Source organism: Triticum urartu, chromosome 4, assembly GCF_003073215.2.
Source record: "Triticum urartu cultivar G1812 chromosome 4, Tu2.1, whole genome shotgun sequence".
In the NCBI taxonomy this organism is placed as follows: Eukaryota; Viridiplantae; Streptophyta; class Magnoliopsida; order Poales; family Poaceae; genus Triticum; species Triticum urartu.
This window is the reverse complement of record NC_053025.1, coordinates 9,334,292-9,353,112: the sequence shown is the minus strand read 5'-3', so window position 1 is coordinate 9,353,112 and position 18,821 is coordinate 9,334,292. Positions and strand designations below refer to the sequence as shown.

Here is an 18,821-nt window from a genome sequence, read left to right as displayed (position 1 = left end):
ATCTATGGTACGTGTCGCGCGCTTTATCTACACAATTGGGCAATGTAGTCACCTACATATATCTTAGATATCCTACATGAACTCCTTAAACGGGACTGCGGGTTCTGGGATGGTCCTCGGGCCCGGATGGATGCTTAATCTTTACTGCTTATCGAAACCTTTTCTTCTGCGACGATGCCCTCGAAGCGGAACTACATGCAATCAGAGAGAGTCTAGCGCTAGCTTTGGAGCGATCAAACCTTCCCGTGGTAATCCAATCTGACTCTTCGACCGCACTTTCTTCATTGTCCTCGGAGAGTTTTTTTCTATAAAAATTTCTAGAGATCAAAACAGAGTAGCAGATCACCTGAGGAACCACGGGAGAGTACGGTTTGCTGGCTACAGAATTGTCCACCTTGTATCGTTGAGCTTTTGCCGGCTGATTGCAACTCTGCATTTATGAAATAAAACTGTTTTACCCCAGCAAGAAAGAAAAAAAACATGCACGCATGTGTTTATTACGCAAGATCATTTTATTCATGCACGACTTTATTACTCTCGTCGATCGAATACATCCATTTCTGGCTTACATGTGCATACGAATGTATGCATCCAGTTGCACTTATTTTGATATATAAGATCGGATAGACATAGACTTATTCTTGTCTATCTGCTGGAGACCTCTTCCATGGCCGCTTACTTCTAGGCTCCAGCTCATGGGCAGAAGATGACCTGGTAGTTGGTGCCGCCGGGGCAGGTGAAGATGCTGGTGGCGTCGTCCTTGGGGTAGCTGTAGGCGTCGGAGCACTGCCCCTTGAAGAACCTCGAGTAGTCGGTCGGCCCGCAGTTGTTGGCCGCCGACCCGGTGCAGCAGTACCGGTCCTCCTTGAACACCGTGCACGCGTTGTTGCACCCTCCGGCGGCCCGCAGCTCGTTGGGGCACTGCGGCGTGATCACCCTCGGGCACCGCGGCCCGCCCTTGGGGCACCCGGAGGTGCCGGGTGCTGGCACGAACGACATGGGCACGTTGAACCCGTCGATGAGGGAGATGTCGAAGAAGTCCTGGCCCATGTACTTGTTCAGCCCGAACTCCGCCAGCGTGTTGGGCGCCTGCCCGTACTGCGTGCACTGCAGCTTCCCGCCGCAGTCCCCCGTCTGGCACCGCCCGTTGCCGGCGCCGTCGAAGCTGCACCCCGTGCGCGCCCACACCCGCCCGCTCGTCGTGCCCGCCGGCACGTCTATGCTCCACGTCTGCCCCGCATCCAGCTTCCTGCCCCCGCCGGCCGGCACCGCCGCCGCCCACACCGTGTACTGGCACTTGTTGATCACCGTGAAGGTCGCCGCCTCCACGCCGGCGACGGCCACCAGGAGGAGCACAGGGAGGAGGACTGATGAAGTGGCCATCGTGTTCTCTCCTCTCCCTTGTTGTAGTGGAGCTCAAGTGTTCTTGTGGTGGAGTTCGATCGATTGGGTCGATATTTATAGCGTCAGAAGGGTTGAATTCAACTTTTTGCAGCTTCTCGATGGGGTTGCTTTGGCAGCTCACGGGCAAGCGGTTAGGCCACAGCACACAAGAGACCACGCCGCTGAGATCGACTCGGGCCACCACCGGGCTACGCTACGCATGCTTGCTGAATTTGGGGGCAGTACAGCACGATCTGATGGAGACATAGCTTGTTCACAAGTGGGTTAGTCTTTGTGTTTGTGTGGAATTCTTTCCCGTCCCTTGGAATTCCCTGGCTTGCCTTTTGTTTTGTTTTGACAAGTATACACACAGACACGCATCCACAATCACTACTATGAATGCATGCGCACGTATCCTACCCGTATGAGCACATCCGAGCATGCAGATTGTGAGATTGACGAAGTTGATGCACACGTTTCGTACTTGACAGGCATATTTGACCGACACATATTTCCCCCGGTGAAACATATAGGAGATAAAGCAAATGGTTGCACATGCGTTGAATATTTTTGAATTGCATGGTGCAGAATGTTTTTGAACACTTTTTGAATACATGTTCAGCCAAATACACGTTAAAACATTTTTAGCATAATATAAAACAAATTAAATAAGGCGAACATTTTTTAACGTTGTATAAATGTTTTTTAAATGTTATGAACATATTTCTTGTTTTAAATGTCAAATACAGTTTTTTGAATGTTACGAAACATTTTATTTGAATTGCACAAAAATAATTTTTTTATTGTATAAATAATAAAATTGGCACAAAGATTTTTTTTAGCACGTGAACATTATTTGATGTACTTTTTTCAATGTCATTAGCAGTTTCGAAATTAGCACACTGCATAAAGAATTTTTAAAAATGACAGGATCATTTTTTTTCAAAAAACGTCAACATTTTCTGAATTCCACTAAAACAATTATAAAAATTGCGCCAACATTTTTTATTATTGTGTAAACTTTTTCAAGTACTGCATAAACATTTGAATAAAAAAGGATTTTAGAAAATACAAATTAAAAATCAAATTAAAAGAGCGACACTTTGCATCGTCTCTTGCGTCGGCCCCTTTAGGAGCGCTGTGGGCGACGCTGCGCTCGGGGTCTCTCTAAGTGATACATAACCGTATCCCTTTGCAAATGGCACTGATCCTAGGTACTTCTGCTCTACCGTAGGGCCCAAACGCACCATGGCGACATGATTACAAGCCAAAACAAGAAGCGAGCAAGCAGGCCAGCAGATCGACATGCATTGGTGCATTTCCCTGAGCGCATGCTGGCACTAGCGACTCAACCGATCTCAAAAAGTCGGGTGGAAGAACACACCACACAAAGTACATCACTCATCACTCTAACCATCATGAGTCCCCCCATATCCTGTCATGTTCCAGCCCCAGGGCACGCATTCAGCCCCTATGAGCACATCCGATAGTCTGAGCATGCAGATCATGAGATTGTCGAAGTTGACGCAGACGCTTCGTAGTTGACGGGCATATGCCACATCGATGAACGCATATTTATTTTGTTGTACACATATTTCCCCGGGTTGCATCTATTTTCCTTCTTCCCATATGTTTCACCGACACATATTTCGCCGGTGAAACATATAGGACATAAAGCAAATGGTTGCGCATGCGTTGAATATTTTTGAATTGCATTGTGCGGAATGTTTTTTGAACAATTTTTTAATACATGTTAAGCCAAATACACATTGAAACATTTTTTAGCTTGATATAAAACAATTTAAACAAGGCGAACATTTTTCAACGTTGTGTAAATGTTTTTTAAATGTTATGAACATATTCCTTGAAATTCATGAATTTATTTTAAAAGTCCAATACAGTTTTTTGAATGGTATGAAACATTTTAGTTGAATTGTAAAAATTTAAAAAAAATCGTATAATTAAAAAAATGGCACAAATATTTTTTTTGAACGCCTGAACATTATTTGATGTACTTATTGTCAATGTCATTAGCATTTTAGAAATTAGCGCACTGCATAAAGATTTTTGAAAAATGAGAGGAACATTTTTTCCAAAACACATCAAAATTTTCTGAATTCCACTAAAAAAATTATAAAAATTGAGAAAACATTTTTTTAATATTGCGTAAACTTTTTTAAACACTGCATAAACATTGAAATTATAAATAAGGATTTTTAAAAATAAAAATAAAAGATCGACGCTCTGCGTCGCTTCTTGGGCCGGCACCGTCAGCAGCGCTGTGATCGAAGCTGCGCTCGGGGTCGCTCTAAGCGATACATTACCGTGTCCCTTTGCAAATGGCACTAGTCCTAGGTTCTTCTGCTATAGTGTAGCGCTCAAACGCACCATGACGACATGATTACAAACAAAAACAAGAAGCGAGCAAGCAGGCCAGGCCAGCAGATCGACAGGCATTGGTGCATTTCCCTGAGCGCATGCTGGCACCAGCGACTCAACGGATCTCAAGAAGTCGGGTGGAAGAACACACCACACATAGTACATCACTCATCCCACAAACCATCATGACTCCCCCAATATCCCGTCATCCGGCAGCCAACCCAGCCAGTCAGGGCACGCATCCACACGGCCCCGGGCGGAGACCGGATGGCACATGACATGATGCCATCATGCGTCCCTTACGTAGGTACGTACGTACCCGCATGGCGTGTCCCATCGATCTCGCCTCACTCATAAGCTAGCCAGCAAGCCAGCCAGCTGCTCGAGCTCCATCGATGATCCTCGGCCTCGGTCTCGGCGCGCAGATGCCATGCCCGGCGCACGCCGCGGAGCCGAGCTGACCAAAACCGGCCGGCGAGATCGCCATCATCAGTGCGCCTTTTGCGCGCCAGCCGCTGCTAGGCTCGCTCGCCAATCATGTCGCTCCGGCCTCGGCTAACGCTCCTCACCCCAAAAGTTTGCGGTAGCTTTTGGCTCTGCGAGCCCTCACTCCTCTCCCGTCGTCATCACGGGCCGTGCCCCTGCCGTGCCTACACCACCAGCAACAGCTCCACTCTGGACGAGACTCCGGCCACGGGCGGGACCGGCGGCAGGCATGCATGCATGCGCTCGGCTCGATCAGTGTCTCTACGACCGACGCACTGGTAGGGATAAACTAAAACTGCTGCTCCTAGTAGAAAACGACTTGAGAGAAGAAGGGTAGGGTAGGGCGGGCGCATATACACCATGGATGGTTTGACCTTGGATACACAGTAGCATGTGTTACTTTCGCCTGTCAAAACGCAGGAATATCAGTTAGTAATCCATGTGGCTGCGTCCGATTACTGGCTTAAACTATTGTGCATACAGCCATGCTCTGTCAGAGACTTATCGATCGATAGCAGTGCCAGAGGACGAGGCACCCGTCTGAACCTGCTGCTGCTCTGCACATTTTAACGGTAGCAGTTGGGGCTTCACCTTCTGCATGCAAACTGACACAAACGGTCCTGGTTAACCCTTTGCATTGTTTAGGTTAGGCCTACGTTGAGATTCGGAGCAATCTATTCACCGTGCACCAACATGTTGGCGACAGTGACAACGGTATTATTCCATTTCCACCTTTGCAAAAGTGAAACGTGCATGGATATTCATTTCCATACGTGACAGTAACACTGATATTTTTCAACTCCCAGTAGAGGCAACCTAGCTTTACCACAAGTCACAGCACAAGCAAGGACGAGGAGAGATTGAAAAGAAATAGACACGTACTACATCAAGAGCCACTGCTCGATCACCATCGATCTATCACAGTGCCAAATCTGACAAGTCGAGGCTTTTCGACCTTGGATTAACCCATCCACTCTAATCGAAATCAAGCCATCCATCCACAACATGATGCCGGCCAGGCTTCAACTTGAAGGTCATACCGGCCGGTGCCACCAATCGGTCATCGGATGGCTGTCCCTGATCACCCGTTTTCGCGACGATCCTATTCGACGGCCGAGATTCTGGCACATCCTAATGATGACTATGCGTCTACATATCATTGCCCGTCGTGGTCGTGGAGTACCTGGGATGTAATGAACCATCATGTGCTTACAGAAAAACTTTTTCTGCAGGTGGTTGCGGCAAGTTCGTGGGGACATGTCAGATCGGCGTTGAACAAAGAAGGCCACATGCACATGGACAATAGACACGGACACGGACACGAGATGGAATGCAATGTTGTGCGCAGGGCAGGACGATCGATGTGGCCGATCGGTTTCCCGTCGATCGGACAGTCCGTGATGTGGTGGTGGTGGTGGTGGTGGCGCAGAGACGCTTGTCCCTCGACACGGCGAGTTCCATCCACGGGGTGCATGCGGGTGATGATGGTCTCGACATGGAAGAGCATGCATTGTGTTTGACTTGACGTGCGTGTTGGAGCTGATGCGAGGGGTCTGCTAATTAGGCAGTGTGCTAGCTGCTCATGTTCTTCGGCCAGTTCCATCAACGCCATGGAATGCACTGTGACTGGTTAAATATACTAATACTGGTTTAACATTTTCAAATATATTGTGTTTGATGACTATATTTTTTTCAAACACATTTCATATTTTATGTAAAATATTGACAACATTTTCTAATACAATTTAAATTTTTTGACATATAATATTAATATTTTCTGATAAACGATCATTTTTTACATAATTAAGAAAACAATAAAATATGTTTTATAGAACCCAAAACCATAGGGCGCTTGCAGACTGCTACAGCCACTACATCGCGAGTTGCCCCGAGGCGTCATCACCGACTGCTAGGTGTTTTCGACCAGCACCATCAACACTGGCCACCGTCTTATGTTGAATTAAAAGAGTCCCCAAGATGGCGAACCTCTATGTATTAATTAATAATCAGTATTATTATGTGGACGAATGTTAAATTCAATGTTGGGCCTCTCTGGAAAGTTCAACGCAAAGAGAGAGTGATCAAGGGGGGCCCATAAACCCCACATACTGGAGTATTAAGAAGACATAAAGAGAAGGATGTTGTGGTTTCAAGACCCCGAAGTTATTCACGAAGGAAGAGAAGCAAATTTTGAAGCAAATGACGTTGCTAGGGCCCCGGTTTCTTTGGCCAGTGGTCGTTATCTCAGGTTATCCACCACTCCTGATCTTATATTTGTGCCGGATGTTATTGTCATTTAAATAAAGTGTGGTGGTGCCCCTCAAAATAAAACACATATGTTAGGAGCGCTCATGTTTGGCTCAACCTTTCTGTTCTTAATTGTTCTGTAGTGCCTTAGCAATTTATGGTGGTGTTCTTCGTTGTCATTCTCAGCTTTCATGACCGAAAAAGAGTTCTAGCCATATATTTGAAAAAGTGTTCAAACATGTATTGAAAGAAAAATGTACATCACGTATTTGAAAAATGTTCAACGTGTATCAAAAAAAATGTTTCATGGGTACACTAAAAAATGCATATCATGGAAGTGTGTGAACACCAGAGAAAATAATGAAGCAAAGTATAATGAAGAAAAAAGGGAACACCAGAGAAAATCTGTGAAAGAACAAAGAAATCCGAAATATAACTAAGAAGAAAAAATAACCAAACAAAACCGGCGAAGAAATAAAAACCAAAACAAGAACAGAAAACGAAAAAAGAAATCAAGCAGCAGGGAGCGAGCGATGGATGCAGGTATAAGGGCTGGCCCAGTACTGCAGCGCACAGAAAATTCTTCACGCGAGACCTCCGTCCATCTCGCGTTGAGCGAGATATAGCTGTCGCATATACATAGGCTAGTGATGAACGGTTGGATAAATATGTTTTCTTCCGGTGCTAGCGCAGTACGTGTTTGCCTCTGCGGTGGGTGCTAGTTAGCCTACCAAAACGACATAGATTTTGATACGGAGGGAGTATATGTTTCACCGGTGGAAATATAGCCTACTAAAACGACATGTATTTCGGTACAGAGGGAGTAGGAGATATAGAAATGACACTAGTCCTAGGTTCTTGTTACTCCACACGGCTCACACGCACCATGACATATGGTTACAAACAAAAACAAGAAGCGAGCAAGCAGGCCAGGCCAGCAGATGGATAGGCATTGGTGCATTTCCCTGAGCGTATGTTGGCAGCAGCGACTCAACGGGTCTCAAGAAGTCGGGCAGAGAAGAAGACACCACACAGAGTACACCACTCATCACGCAAATCATGATGAGCCCCCCCAATATCCCGTCATCCGGCAGCCAACCCAGCCAGTCAGGGCACGCATCCACGCAGGAAGGCCACGGCCGGAGACCGGATGGCACATGACATGATGCCATCATGCGTCCCTTACGTACGTAGGTCAGTACGCGCATGGCGTGTCCCATCGATCTCGCCTCACTCATAAGCCAGCCAGCTGCTCGAGCTCCATCGATGATCCTCGGCCTCGGTCAGGGCGCGCAGATGCCATGCCCGGCGCACGCCGCGGAGCCGAGCTGACCAAAACCGGCCGGCGAGATCGCCATCATCAGTGCGCCTTTGCGCGCGGCTCTGGCCTCAGCCAACGCTCCTCACCCCAAAAGTTGGCGGTAGCTTTTGGCTCTGCGAGCCCTCACTCCTCCTCTCCCGTCCTCATCACGAGCCGTGCCCGGCCACCCCCTGCGTCGCACGTCGATGGCTAGTTGGCTACACCAGCAAACAACTTAGGCCAATTCCACCGCGCGACCCCATTATGTTCATGTATTTTCGTTTGAGGTAAAACGAACATACAGACAACCCAACGCGCGACCTTATCCTAAAAAAACGTCCATTTTTTGTCCACTTCGCCCCATTCTGGGACCAAAGTTGGGCTGGCTTTGGGTCTGAAACGGACACGAACGGACATGCTCTGGGTGGTCCTCGTCCGGGACCTGTCCTTCTGCATGTGACCCTGGCCCGCCTGTCATTGGCCCACCCACCCACCCATCCACCCCTTTCTCTCTCCTTTTCTCTCCTTGGCCCACCACGCGTTGGGGTGCGCGGGCAGCGGCGGCAGGGCGCAGGCGCGCGCGGGCAGCGGCGAGCGCGAGTGGCGGACACCTGCGAAAGCGAGCGGCAGAGGCAGGGGGCGGGAGCCGGCGCGCGCGGCCGCGGGCGCAGCGTGGCGTCGGCGGGCACGGCGCGGGGCGCTGGCGGGCATGGCGCGAGCACGAGCACGGGCGCGGCACGGGCGCGACGCAAGCGGGGCAGGGCGGGTGCGCGGGGCGTAGAGCAGGCGCGACACGGGCGGGGCGCAAGCGGCCGCGACGGCGCGCCGGCAGGCCGCGGCGGGGCACGGGCAGGTGCGAGGCGAGGCGAGGCGCCCGGGCGGGCGTGCGACGGGGCGGGGCGGGCACGGGGCTGGGCGGGCGGGCCGAGGCGTGGCCGGGGCTGGGCGCGGCTCGGCGCGCGGGGCCAGCCGGCGGGGTAGCGACGGCAAGAGGGCTAGGGTGAGCGGGCGCTAGGGCGAGCTCGGCAGCCGCGGCCGCACCGGCGGCGCGAGAGTGCGGACGTGGCGTGGGCAGGTAAGGCACGCGTCCGGGGCGGACGATTTGGGGTAGGTCTGTGCGTTGGGCGCCTCAAATTGAACCCGGACATGCATGTTCGTTTTGCCATTCATTGTCATTTTAAATGGACAAAATCCGGACAAAACAGACGTTTTATTTGGGATCGTGTGGAGTTGGCCTTAGTTCCGTCTGACCACGGGCGGGACCGGCGGCATGTCGATCCGTGTCTGTAGGACGGACGCAGTAGTACGGAGAAACTAAAACTGCTAGTAGAAAACGACCTGAGAGAAGCAAGGTGGGGCGGGCGCTCTGACTGGCTGACGGGCGCGCTGGGCTTGACCTTGGGGCAAAGGTGCAAACAACAATACGTTCGTTTCACTGCTCAGGCTGGCACACTAGCATCAGGTTTGACCCCATGGCCTGCCAAAACGTACGAGTATCAGCTAATCTGTGTGTACAAAAGAGAGTATCTAGAACTCATATATAATTTAGTCTCATTAGCAAAAGGGACCGTGCGTTGCAACGGAAAAAAAGTATATCGCATGCTCTTATAATCTAGAAAAGCTGATATAGAATTTAATAATCTGTTCCACAAGTCCAGCTCTTCTATTTTAACATGGCTTGCATGTACATTTAAAAAGTACATGCAAAATGGGCTAGGGATAATCCATTTATTCATGACATGCGTGAAATGAGGTGTTATTATGGGTAAAGGAAAACGACAAGAACAAACGATGATACATTAGCACACTACGGAGACATGCATGCATCATGAACGGTTTTCGGTTCAAGCATCACCAACTTATGGCATGTTCAACGGCATTCCTATTGTTAGCTCCCCTCCACGACCTCAAGCTCATCATCGCACCTTCGTCCCAAGCTCGTCCTTTATTTACTCTGAGGTGAAATATTGCTCTGGAACTTCTCATGCCTCCTCTATGCTTGTCCAGTTTTGTTCGTCAACATTGTCTGCCTTATAATTCCCATCCCTCTACTAACGGGTCACTTGGCTTGTTATATACAATCTATCTGAAAAAAATATGTTGGTGCTTGCAAATATTTCTATTGCAATGCTTGAATATATTGTTAGTGTACGTATTTATCAAAGAAAATACATGAAGAGTTTTTTTAATGCGTAAATAATATTTGTGTTTAATGTCTGTAGACGCATGTATTATACTGCCCACATCCCATATATTTATCGGATCTTCTCGGATTTCCTTGCCATGCGTCCTTTCTTTTATTTCTTTTATATAGCGCAGCCCATCCCACATCACATCTTAGCAAATGTGCTTGTGCGTTGCTACGGTTAATAATGCACCAAATATACTAAGAAATGACGAATTGAATTGAACCGACCGAATGCAGTTGATGCGGTCACAGACTAAATTGAAAATAATAGGGCATGACAAAGCTCTTGAAGATGCCGGAGCTGACGAAAACATGATCTAGACACTTTAAAAGATGCAGGTAGGAAAAGTTAATTACTAAGTACATCATATGAAATCACATAAACATTTGGTTTTCACCATCTTCTCCAATTTTGGATCATTATTTCCCTTATTTGCAAAGATAAAACATTCTACAAATTATATTGTGCATAATACAGGATCCAAAATAGTGAAAATTAAATAATTGTGAACAAACATGAATAATGAATTACCTCGTTGTAACCAAACAGCTCCTAGGTCGTTAATTCATTGCAGCAACCGTACTTATTAAAGAATTCGTGCACTTAGGTGAAGCTTTGCTTTGTATTTTTGTCGTATTCAACAAAAGGAGGTCAATCAGAGCTCCAAGCTAGCTTCACGGAGGGGAGTATCCGGCGAGATGCGCAAGTGCCGCTAGTTCCTGTAGATCAATCGAGCTGTGTGCTTGGTAGCTTAGCGTGCATGGCCACCATGGGCGCGGTCGCTGCTGGCCGAGGTGCCGGACATCCATGTCGTCGCACCCAAACAATGCTGGTGGAGGCGACGGAGGCATAGTAGGAGAACTTATGGCCGTCGAAGATGCCGATTGGTGCCTTGTACAGAGCTGACGGCGTCGAGGATGACTATTACGCCGGTGGTGAGCGAGAAGGTGCCGGGGGTGAGCGAGAAGGTGTAGCGGGCACCACTGGTGAGGCTTGTGTAGAAGGCGCTGCCGGCCTCAGCCCCCGTCTTGGGTCGATCCCTTCCTCCTTCCCTCGTGCGCCGCACCAGAAGGGGAGTGCCACATCCTCGTCATCGGAGCAACCATGGCGCCGCCCCGGAGAACCCCTAAGCCGCTCGCCTGGATCCGGATGCCACCGTCTTTTTGCGTGTCGAGCCCGTGCGCCGCCGCCGCCCTTTGGGGATGTCGCTCGATCCGGAGCCGCCTGACGCCCCCCTGCTCGTTGACCCGCATCGATTAGATCGAATCACGGGGTGAATATACCAAACGACGACTGTTTTTTTTCTTTTACTTAGGGGTGGCAGCGGGTAAATATAGACTTCCAACGAACAAGGGAAAAGAAAAGGCAGGCTCAGCTCAACCCATCTGGCCCCTGAACGTGCCGGAAAGAAAAATCGGACATGTACGTTATTTTAGTACCACCTCGTTAGCAGCGGCTTGTGCAAACTGAAAGCGTAAATTCACGGAAAGAAAGCATATTGTGACGGTGAACTCATGAGTCAATCCGTGCTTTATTATTACTAGCAAAAGAGGCCGTGCGTTGCAACGGGTACAAAATAAATGAATATATAGCTTATTGTAAGGTGAAGTAGCGAATCAAGTGATCATGTTTATGCAAATCAGATTTGGAGGAGAAGTGCTGCTATGACCTAGGTCTTTGAAGGGAGATTAATAATTAATAGGATGATTTTCGATGTGAAAATGTATGTTTTTTCAAGAATGGCCATCCATAATTTTGAGTATTTCTGTTATTCTTTTGATACTTTTACAGTTGTTTCAGTGGTAAATTATTTTTTCAGATTTGTAAGCAATCCATGATTTGAAAACATGATCAGTATTAACTGGATTAATGATAGAACTGCGTATGGTTATTATGATACATTAATCCCCAAATACAAATACAATGACATAATAAATGATCTCAAATAATCATACATACATACATGAATTAATTAATGATGATTTTGCAAAGATAGTGGTAAAATAACACATAACATGCTGATGCAGCAATTAGCATGGTATATGCACCAAATATTTATGAAGGTCTCAACACAACAAGAAAATAACTCACTGCTATTGTCAGCATGTTTTTTGGTCGAGCGAATTGTCACCATGATGACTAAAGCTAGCAGTGCCTAGCCATAGCAGCTGAGCAGTCATTGGTAGCAGTACTTTTCGTGACAGATTGTCAGAGCAAACATCCAAGTTCGGGAGGACGGTGGCACAACCTGACTATGTGACAAACTGACGATGGATCAAACAAACATGCATGTGAGGTCTGTACCAACAATCATAGGGATGGATGGGAAAAAAAGAGGAGACGATAGCCTGTCGAGTAAGATGCACATCGGTGAAAATAATCAAGGACGAAGCTAGCGGCAGCAGGATCTGGATCAACCTAGACATTGCTTGGGGTGAGAAACTTTATGCATGTGTCCTCGTGCAGAAAGGTGGCGATTCTAGGTTATGGACAGACAGTGAAGTCATGCCTGTATACACAGCCAGTTTTTTGAGGGATATCACAATCACGTACATGTTGAGACTTGGCAACTTGAACGTCTCAAAACGAAGCTGGAACAGATAACGATTTGCACTAAATATCGTCCTATATAGCCCACACGAGAGCCCTTGTCAAGTCGTCGCCCGGCCGGCGCAATACTCCTCTGTCGGGCGCGCGAGGCAGGTCGAAACATCGTCGACATCGGCCAACAGATGAGCTCGATTAGCAAAGCCGCCGCCCAACGCCGACCAGATCAGCGGCGCCATGATCCCGCGCAAGTCATCAGGTTAGCTTAATCAGCAAGCACACCAGCTTCTGGGTAGGTGCAAATTCTGCACGTATATTAACCGGTGTGGCTGGATGTAAATGGTCGAGGTGGGACTATTTCATCATGGTTAGAACTCTCCTTCAAGAGACTAACAATGGTTAGCTCAATTGGTCTCGGTCTTATAGGCTTAGTGGGAGGACGTGAGTTCGATCCCCATGTACTCCAAAAAATTTTTTGTCTTTGCCAGGGTCTGTCTCGAACGACAGAAAAACGGTTCTTTTTTTCTTACGCTTTAGTACCACCTCGTGTATATGTTTTAAATTCAAACTAAAAGCATAAATTCATAAGAAGAAAGTGTATTGTGACGGTGAACCCACGGAGTCAATCCGTGCTTTATTATTACGAATAGATAATAATAATAATAATAATAATAATATTATTATTATTATTATTATTATTATTATTAGGGAGGGATTCACTTTGAAAACAAGAACAAATACAACCCACGTCAGCACAACGCATCTTATAGCATCATATCCAATGGCTATAAAAGATAAATGAAACTAAATTATATCTTATCTAGATGAGTTTTAGCAAAACTGGTACAAAATCCATGTGCCTCCGTCTGTTTACTGGCGCATAGTCTGCACACAGCTATGCTCTCTCATAGCCTCATCGATCGACAGCAGAGGACGAGGCGCCGGGCTGGCCGGTTTTGAACCTGCTGCTGTTCTGCACATTTTGAACGGCACCTGTTGGGAATTCACCTCTGCATGCAACGTGACACAAACGGTTCCAGCTTAAGAGCATCTACACAAGGTCAGCCCAAACAATCCCCAAACGCCTCAGCGGACGGCCGGTAACTGATCTGTAGTGAAAAACCAATCCAGACACGCCTTAAATCGTCCTTAAACGCCTGAATTGTTCGGCACCCCTCGTATTCACCTTAAATATGGGAGGGATATGAGGCGGCCCGGGTATGTCCGTCACGTTGGCTTGGCCCAGCTTGGCCCACTCGGACCTCACAAATATCCCCATCTGGAAAACCCTAGACACCGGTAAATCCGAATTTCACTTCACTCCTCTTCCCGTCCACTCCACTTTCGATCCCCTCCCCTTCGATCCGATGGCCAGCAGAATCCGAAGGCTCGAGCATCGATGTGGAGGAGGTCGCCCTCCGTATCGCCTTGAAGCGTACGCTGGTCGAGCAAGGCGGCGCCGACAGTGGCGGATCTTCTTCCTCAGCGCCCGTCGCCCGACGACACAACGTCGGCGACGTCTCCGGCCCATCCCGCCCAGCGTGCAGCTCTAGCCGCTCTGTTCCCGTCCTTCAGGTACGTCGGCAACCACCAACCTATGTTCCGGAAGTGGTACCCGGCCACCGTTGGGTCCTCGTGCCCACGCAGGCGCCGACGCGCACAAGGACGCCCGAGTCCGAGGCACGAGCAGCCCATCGTGTGCAGTAGCGGGCAAGAGAGAGGGCGGTGGTGGGGAAGGAGATGACTGCCAGCCGTTCACGCGCGACTGCGCTGGTCGATCTCGATCCTGATGCCTCGCATTCGCATCGGTCCTCCACCGCTCTCTCGCGACGGCAAAGACGGATGCGCGACGCCTCAGCCGCAAAAATGCCAAGGCACTCTGACTCGCCATCGGGTTGTCAGACCTTGTGGCAAGCAAGGAGGTGGCAGCGAAGGCGAAGGTGGCCCACCATGCCAAGGAGCAGGACCACCTGCTCCGCAGGCTGTCGGGCTGAAGCTACAACTCGGACACTGACTTGACGGGCGGCTCCACCTCCAGCTTTGACGACGACGCACCACCGCATGTCGATGCCTACACGGAGGAGGGGCACAACCGCATCGACGACCGAAAAGGGAGGGGGCCGGCAAGGAAATGGTGATTCCCTCTGCCCTTCCTCCTTTTGTTTATATTTTAACTATATTTTAAGTAGTTTGTAGTATAAATTTACACTGTCCGCCGGTGAACTCTCATGAATTATGCTCCTTTTGTGATCCGATGAACTAGATGTGTTGCGTCCGATGATCGTCTTTTACGAAGCGTTGCATGAATTGTATGGTTTTGAAGTTTTGAATATGAGGGTCACGGGTGTGGAAGTAAACAAATGAGGTGTGCTCGGTCGGTGCCTGCGGGCATTTGAGGGTCTGAATTTGCTATATCTGGATGTAGATGCTCTAGCTCTTGCATTGTTTCCGGCTAGATAGTTTTGGCCTAAGTTTGAGATTCGGAGCGATCTATTCACCGTGCACCAAACATGTTGGAGATGCCTGTGCACACTCTATGGCGACAGTGACAACGGTATCATGCTACCTTTGCAAAAGTGAATCGTACATGTATATTCATTTCCATACGTGACAGTAACACTGATATTTTTGAACTCCCAGTACAGGCATCCTAGCTTTATACCACAAGTCACAGCACAAACAAGGACGAGGAGAGACTGAAAAGAAAGAGACACGTAATACGTTGACTGCACATCAAGAACTAGTGCTTCGATCACCATCGATCTATCTTGTTCGATCACAGTACCAAATCTGACAAGTTGAGGCTTTTCGACCTTGGATTAACCCGTCCACTCTAATCGAAATCAAGCCATCTATCCACATCATGGTGCCGGCCAGGCTTCAACTTGAAGGTCGGATCGGCCGGTGCCATCAATCGGTCTGGCTGTCCCTGATCACCCGTTTCGCCACGATCCTATTCGACGGCCGAGATTCCGGCACATCCTAATGATGACGATGTGTCTACAAATCATTGCCCGTCGTGTTCGTGGTGTACCTGAGATGGACCGAATCATCATGTGCTTACAGAAAAAACTTTTCTGCAAGTTCGTGGGGTCATATCAGATCGGAGATAAACAAAGAAGGAAGACCACATCCACATGGACCCAAGATGGAATGAAACGTTGTGCGCAGGGCAGGACGATCGATGTGTCCGGTCGGTTTCCCGTCGATCAGACAGTGTGTGATGTGGTAGTGGTGGTGGTGCAGGGACGCGCGCTTGTCCCTCGACACGGCGAGTTCCATCCACGGGGTGCATGCGGGTGATGATGGTCTCGACATGCAAGAACATGCATTGTGCTTGACTTGACGTGCCGTGCTGGAGCTGTGATGCGAGCAGTCTGCTAATTAAGCAGTGTGCTAGCTGCTCATATTCTTGGGCCAGTTCCATCAACGCCATGGAACGCACTGTGACTGGCTAAGTATACTAAGGCGAAGAGGAGGCACCTCTTCAAATGGTTGTTTCCGCCTAGCCCAGTCCAGCGGTGGCTCTGTGTGGTCGGAAGGCGTGTGGAGGTGTCTCTCCGGTGAATCTTACGGGATTCAGTTAGTGTTTGGACCTGCTTGGTTCTGATCTTTGTTCGCCTATGTCTCATGTGTCTTCATGTTGGATTTATTCAGTCTACACTTCTCTTCATTGACGATGGTTGTTATTCCAGTGCGCTGGTTCTTTTGGGCCTTCGCACGATAACTTTCTTATTGTATACTACAACATGGTTTGCCCGACTTAATGAGAGAGGGGTGATGACGGTGACGCGTTATCCGCTCTACACTGCTTGTAGTAATCGCTAGGTGGTCTATGGATATGGATGTAACTTTGGGTTCTTTTTCTGTAATTTGTACTGTCATGATGTATGATGAATAGATGAAAAAAATTGTCGCAAAATAGTCAAACTTGCATCGTTCGGAATTTTGAGATCAAAACTAAACTCAATAATAGATGAGGGTCCCAGAGTTTTTCTTAAGTTTTGGGACGACTATGACTATATGCATGATCGAACAGGTAAATTTTATGTTTGTTTTGTTATACGCAACTGCAATGATTGCTTGGCAGTATTTTTTTTAACTATGGCAAAAGTTTTACCTCATCCATTAATTAGGAAGTAGTTACATAGTGAAAAAGCGGGCAAAAACCACCACAATGGCCACACGGGGCACCCACGAGCAACCTGCTTACCCACACGTATACACACACACACCGTCAAGAAGAAAGCACCATCAAGATTGTCATCAAGCGTCATTGTTATAACTCCTCCATGAGCCAACGACTCCGACTTCACTGTAGACAACCACCAACGAAGCCCTCACCACAACAGACGTCAAAATCTATGCCGTTCCATGCTAACCAGACGGCCACCCACACAAGCGAGCAGACAACTCTAAACCAGGTTACGAACCTTGCAGAGAAAAGCGCCGAGCTTGTGCCGACATGCTGAAATATAATGCTTTGATGTGGAGCATGTCACTTTTTAGGGGTACATGTCTTTAGAGGTCCATAACTCGCTCCGCTCATTTATTCATACTAGATGATGCTCCGCGTGTTGCCGCGGGTACCTTGTTAAAAAATGTATAAATAGTTGTTAAAAATTAACTATTTTAATGGAAAGCCAATGTGAACTTAAAAACATTAAAAAAACATACAAGTATCTAAAAGAGGGAAAAAATCAGTTGCAGTCAAAAGAATATTATTTCTAACAAAAATATGAAGGTTGAACTACATAGGTATGTTGCAATCGCCTAACACATGTATTGTCCATCAGTATACAAAAGCTAATGAAAGAAATTTCTTACGTCGACTAAGATGTGTGAATTGATGATGTGGCAGTGTTGCATGTATAGACTAATGCAAAAAAATAGTATTCATGACTTAAATGCAAGGCTTGCTTATGTGACATGATTGTATGGCTATGAAAAATATGGCATAGTTGCATGGCAAGAACAAATAGGTAGTGGTTTGTAGCTAGGAATAGAGGATTGGTGCCAATGCGGTCTTTTTAGGCTATTTGGTTGAGCCAAGATGACTAGGGTTTCACAAGAAAAATACATTCTTTTTTATGTAAGGTTATATGCTTTTGTGTATTACCCAGTTGTGAACGTGAGCGTTTACGACAAGATTAGTCGCGTTGGTTGTCTTTATTTTTATTTTATTATTTTGATTGCGTGCGTCATTGTCTTGATATTAAAATATTACCCATTGTTGCAAAAAAGAAATAGGACGTGTGTATGATGCAGAGCCAGGAAGCAATCAATCTTTCATTTTCTTAAATGAAAATGGTATGGTCGCTTCTAAAAATGGAGTGCAGATTGTGTAAGCTAGGCTCTATCTAGCTGGGACAATATAAGATTAATCAAGTGAAATACTACATAACACATGCTTTACAATTTATGCTTTTTAAGGAAGCTATTGTTGACGCGGAGACCTCTTATTAAGCAATGGTGCCCAATGTAGTAATGCTTACCATATCATCAATATGGAAACCACGTATGATATAGCATATCTGTTCTGGATTTTGAAGAAAGTTTTCACTTTGCTAAGCTCATCTGCGAGGATTAGTAGCCAGTAGTGTTCTGTATCGAGTGGAAGCCTAGAAAAGCAAACCAACACTACTAGCTAATTGCGCTGCTATGCGACTAATAGGATATGGACCTGATGCCTTTTACACTTTTAATGATTAGATTACGAGAAGTTTATTTAAAGCACGAACAGATTTGCGCCGCTCTGCCCCTAGCTTCCTGTGCTTTACCCCACAAGCATGAGTATATGACGCCTTTTGCAAGCTAAATAGCCAAATTGTTTATAGGAAATAATTAAGACATGGGACAACATAAGAATGGCCAATAGGAACTACTCCGCCCGATCCATATTAATTGGTGCTGCTTTATTGCAGTACTATTTGTTTTCCAAGGGAAACGAATTAAGCTGTAGTCATGTTGAAGGGGGGTTCCATTTCGGTTCCATCACTGATACGGATAATCCTTGTTCAAACATTCGAAGCTTCAAATCAGGAAGATAATCTCTCTCACACTCTCCTCCACTCCTCACAATCATCTTGCTTATGATCGATGCTGGGTGGCACGACAGAGCTTTCCTTTAGTTGCTGGCCCTACACCTATCAATCTTGTTTGCAGCACAACACAACAAGTTGCCCATACTTGTCACCCTTGTGTTGGCAAGATTCTCTATGCAAGCATGGAGATGCATGCGTAGATGAGTCGGTCAGGTTTCTCAAAACAACTCAGCCTAGCTAGTGCGT

The 18,821-nt window shown here is 47.3% G+C and overlaps 1 protein-coding gene across 1 annotated transcript; it reads right to left on the bottom strand.

Moving 5' to 3' along the window:
• Nucleotides 1-510: 510 nt before the first annotated feature.
• LOC125550223 (alpha-amylase/trypsin inhibitor-like) lies at nucleotides 511-1,442 on the bottom strand. The gene has a single exon (XM_048713171.1). It carries the CDS (start codon nucleotides 1,381-1,383, stop codon nucleotides 694-696), a length of 690 nt encoding a protein of 229 aa, XP_048569128.1. The 5' UTR covers nucleotides 1,384-1,442; the 3' UTR covers nucleotides 511-693.
• Nucleotides 1,443-18,821: the final 17,379 nt, after the last annotated feature.